Source organism: Magallana gigas, chromosome 3 (assembly GCF_963853765.1).
Source record: "Magallana gigas chromosome 3, xbMagGiga1.1, whole genome shotgun sequence".
Taxonomy (NCBI): domain Eukaryota; kingdom Metazoa; phylum Mollusca; class Bivalvia; order Ostreida; family Ostreidae; genus Magallana; species Magallana gigas.
In genome coordinates, this window is record NC_088855.1 from 60,898,888 (window position 1) to 60,903,006 (window position 4,119).

At 37.4% G+C, this 4,119-nt stretch overlaps 1 protein-coding gene across 1 annotated transcript in view; it reads left to right on the plus strand.

Moving 5' to 3' along the window:
* LOC136274200 (zinc finger CCHC domain-containing protein 12-like) overlaps nt 1–2,247 on the plus strand; it is a 2,571-nt gene extending 324 nt beyond the window's left edge. The window contains exons 1-2 of the mRNA XM_066080697.1: nt 1–149; nt 436–2,247. The exon at nt 1–149 is cut by the window's left edge and continues 324 nt beyond it. Of these exons, the coding sequence (XP_065936769.1) occupies nt 666–1,667 (1,002 nt within the window). The 5' untranslated portion in view covers nt 1–149; nt 436–665 and the 3' untranslated portion in view covers nt 1,668–2,247. The remainder of the gene's footprint in view (nt 150–435) is intronic.
* The last annotated feature ends 1,872 nt before the right edge of the window (nt 2,248–4,119 follow it).

Here is a 4,119-nt window from a genome sequence, read left to right on the forward strand (position 1 = left end):
CTTTGTTCTAAAACTTCCGGTCGCTAACTTACAGCCATTTGAAAATTGCTCTCGACCGGGACACATCATTTGAATGTGTGTGTAGCCGACATACATAGTATAACTACCTATAAGGAGTTACTATACGCTCTGTCCCACCCTTACTTAGGGTATGTATATATTATCATTTGTACTAGCATATTATAATTGATAACTACTGTAAACTATGTCCATATTTATTTGATAATTTCAGTAGTATGGTACATAATACTTACATGAATAAGTAGAGAGAAAGAATTATATTTAAATGTTTGCATCTATTTAATTCTTGTTTAATACGAATATATTTTAACAGATAATTTTATACTTACCTAAATTTACATGCTTATAAATGAAATGTTATATTACGACATGTATAATTACAGTTGAGTAATTATTTATATCATGTATTTGTAGGAACGACACATATATATATATAACATACTGGAATAAAGCGGAATCTCAAAAGTCTGGTTGTTTACAATGGTGTCAGAAGTGGGATCGCCAGATGCCTGATGATTTCCCCAATGGTGTCGTGGACAACAGAGCTGACAGATTTTTCAGTTGAATGATTGTACATATTTATTAACTTTTGAACTTTTCTAAATATATTTTGTTTAATAAAGAAATAAACATACGCCATAAAAATGGAAGAAAAGCTGAAAGAAGAAATAGAACAATTGCGGATAAAACTTCTTCATGTTGAAGCGAGGCAAGCGGCTACATCCAAATCAACACCGCCTGTCTACATAAAATCCGAACGAAAACTCCCCAAGTTAGCTGGAAGACCCGTCAAAGACTCTGATCCAGATGTCGAAGATTGGGTAACAGACATGAGAGATCATATTGTAAATATTCCAACAAATGATGAGAAAATTGAGTTTGTATTGGACCACCTCACTGGAAATGCTAAAACGGAAATCCGAATGCGTCCATCCGATATGAAAAAAACAGCGGATGACATATTGAAAATTGTTGAAGAAACATTTAAAATTCAAGACAATTTGGCCCAACTCAGACACAAATTTTATGAGAGAGAGCAAACAGAGAATGAAAGTTTAGAAACATATTCCCTATCCTTAATGAAACTTATGCACAGTATTAACAAGAAAGAAGGGGGTGACAGTTCAAACAATGAGAAAATTCTGACTGAAAAGTTTATTGATGGTGTAAGAGATTATCAACTCAAGAGGGAACTACGAAGGTTTTCCATGGAAAATCCATCAATGCCCTTTATAGAATTTCGCGGACGTGTGCTATTATGGGTTGATGACCGACAGCCAAATTCGTCGAAAAGCGCTGCTTCAATCAATAAAGTTTCAATTGAAGAAACAACGCCAGAAACTCAAAGCAATGATATTCTGGAGGTGATTAAGAAACAACAAGAGCTTCTTGAAAAACAGCAGAAACAAATTGATTTCCTCACACAAATGGTACCCCGGCAACAGTTTCATTACAGAGGACGCGGCATTCATTCCGATAGAGGTAGAAGCAGAGGACGAGGATATAGACGTAGTTTAGGCAGATCCAATACCATCACATGTTATCACTGTCACGAAGAGGGTCACAAGAAACCTGATTGTCCGAAACTTTCAGCAACGGCAAGGAAGATTTCTCTGGACGACCCAAAAGCCCAACCCTCTCAGTGACGAGTCGAACTGGTGAGGGACACCAAGAAGACTCCAAACAATCGCTAAACAATCTTAAAGAAAAATGTCCTTCAACAAATGTCAAGATAAATGGAAATAACTTTTTGTGTCTATTAGACACAGGATCTGAAGTGTCTACTATAACATCAAAATTTTACAATACTTACCTGTCCGACTTAAAACTTAGTGACACCCGTCCTTTTCTGAAACTTGTAGCTGCCAATAATTTGCAAATACCTTACCTTGGTTTTGTAGAAGTAGACGTTGATCTGGGTGGGTGTGTTTTACATGATGTTGGTTTTCTTGTTTCTAAAGTCAATGATGAAGAAACAACAGACGGAATCCTTGGTTGTAACATTTTAAAGCAAGTTCATAATCTCATTAAAGATGGTACATTCAAATTTGAAAATGAATCAGAAAAAGACTCTTGGAAAATAACGACCACTGCTCTCGACCTATCTACGGGCGATGACAAAATAAGTTTTGTGAAAGTTGCAGGACGATCTGATATCTGTATACCAGCTAAATCTATGAAAGTTGTCATCGGATCGACAAAACAGAATAAGAAGAATAAACCATATACGGCAGCAGTCCAAGCCATATCAGGAACGTTTGGATCACTTCCAAGAAACATAATGGTTATTGATACCTTAGGAACGATAGACAGTGACAAAATACCAGTAAGAGTGCTAAATATTGGAGATGAAGACACGTGGTTGAAACCCAAGAGCAGAATTGGGACGCTTCACAAAGTAGATGTCATTCGATCTACCAACGACGAATATGACATTGATATACATGAAACAGAAGTTGTAATACGTAAGATAAGTACAAAAACATCAGACGATATCCCAATCTCAGACGATTACAACGATCACTTGAAAGTAAAGATGGGAGACGTAATCCTCACTGAAGATCAAAAAGGAAAATTCGATAGTCTTTTACGAAAGCATCGCGAAACCTTTAGCAAAGATGACAATGATCTTGGTTACACCGAAGCAGTGAAACATGCCATCAAACTCAAAGATGATGTACCAATCAGACTTCCACACCGTCGAATACCTCCACATCAAATCGATGAAGTTAAACAACATATCAAGAAACTTTTAGACAGTGGAGTAATACGGAAAAGCAGTAGTCCCTTTGCGTCAGCTGTAGTAATAGTACGAAAGAAAGATAAAAGCCTTCGTCTTTGCGTGGACTACAGAGAACTGAATAAAAAGACCATTAAAGACGCTTATCCTCTCCCAAGGATCGACGAAACGTTGGATGTCTTACACGGAGCAAAATATTTTAGTTCGATTGACCTTGCACAGGGATACCACCAAGTGGCTATGGATGAAGAGTCGATAGAGAAAACAGCTTTTCGTGTCGGTACGGGTGGCCTTTATGAATACTTAAGAATGCCGTTTGGATTGTGCAATAGTCCTGCCACTTTTCAAAGGCTCATGGAAGCTTGTTTCTCAGAGGAAAATTTTGAAATCTTACTTCTTTATTTAGATGACATTCTCGTCTTTTCAAACACAGTCGATGAACATTTACGCCGTTTAGATATTGTCTTTACAAAACTCAAATCCCATGGATTGAAAATGAAACCAACCAAATGCAGTTTTTTTAATACATCAGTTAAATACCTTGGACACGTAGTTTCCGAGAAAGGGATTTCCACAGATCCTGAGAAAACAGAAGCAATCAAATCATGGCCAACACCAACCACAGAAAAGGAACTCAGATCATTTCTTGGTCTAGCAGGGTATTATAGACGATTTGTGAAGGACTTCTCGAAAATCGCTAGACCATTACACAGTCTAACCCATAACAACAAAAGTGGACAAAAGAAGATAACAAAACCATTCCAAGAGTCATGGACAACTGAATGCGATTCTTCTTTTAATGCACTTAAAGAAAAACTTATCTCGTCACCGATCCTAGGTTATCCAGATTTTAAGAAAACATTTATATTAGAGACAGATGCTAGTTTTGACGGATTAGGCGCCGTCTTGTCACAAGAACAGCAACACGGTCACGTTGTCATTGCGTATGCATCAAGGACTTTGCGACCCACAGAACGAAACATGGAAAACTATAGTTCGATGAAATTGGAACTACTAGCTTTAAAGTGGGCCGTGACAGAGAAATTTAGAGACTATTTACTTGGTGCAAAATTTGTCGTTTACACGGATAATAATCCGCTCAGTTATCTTCAAACTGCGAAATTAGGAGCCACAGAAACACGATGGGCTAGCCAACTTGCTCAGTTCGATTTTGAGGTCAAGTTCCGTTCAGGAAAAGTTAACCGTAATGCTGATGCATTAAGCCGTAAACCAGTACCCAAAATAAGAACTGTTACATGCAATTCTGAGTCTGTACTTCAGACGATAACGAAAGGCTCTACTTTAATGGATATTCGCAGGAAAGATACTGAAATATCTCATGCACATGTTCGATTCAT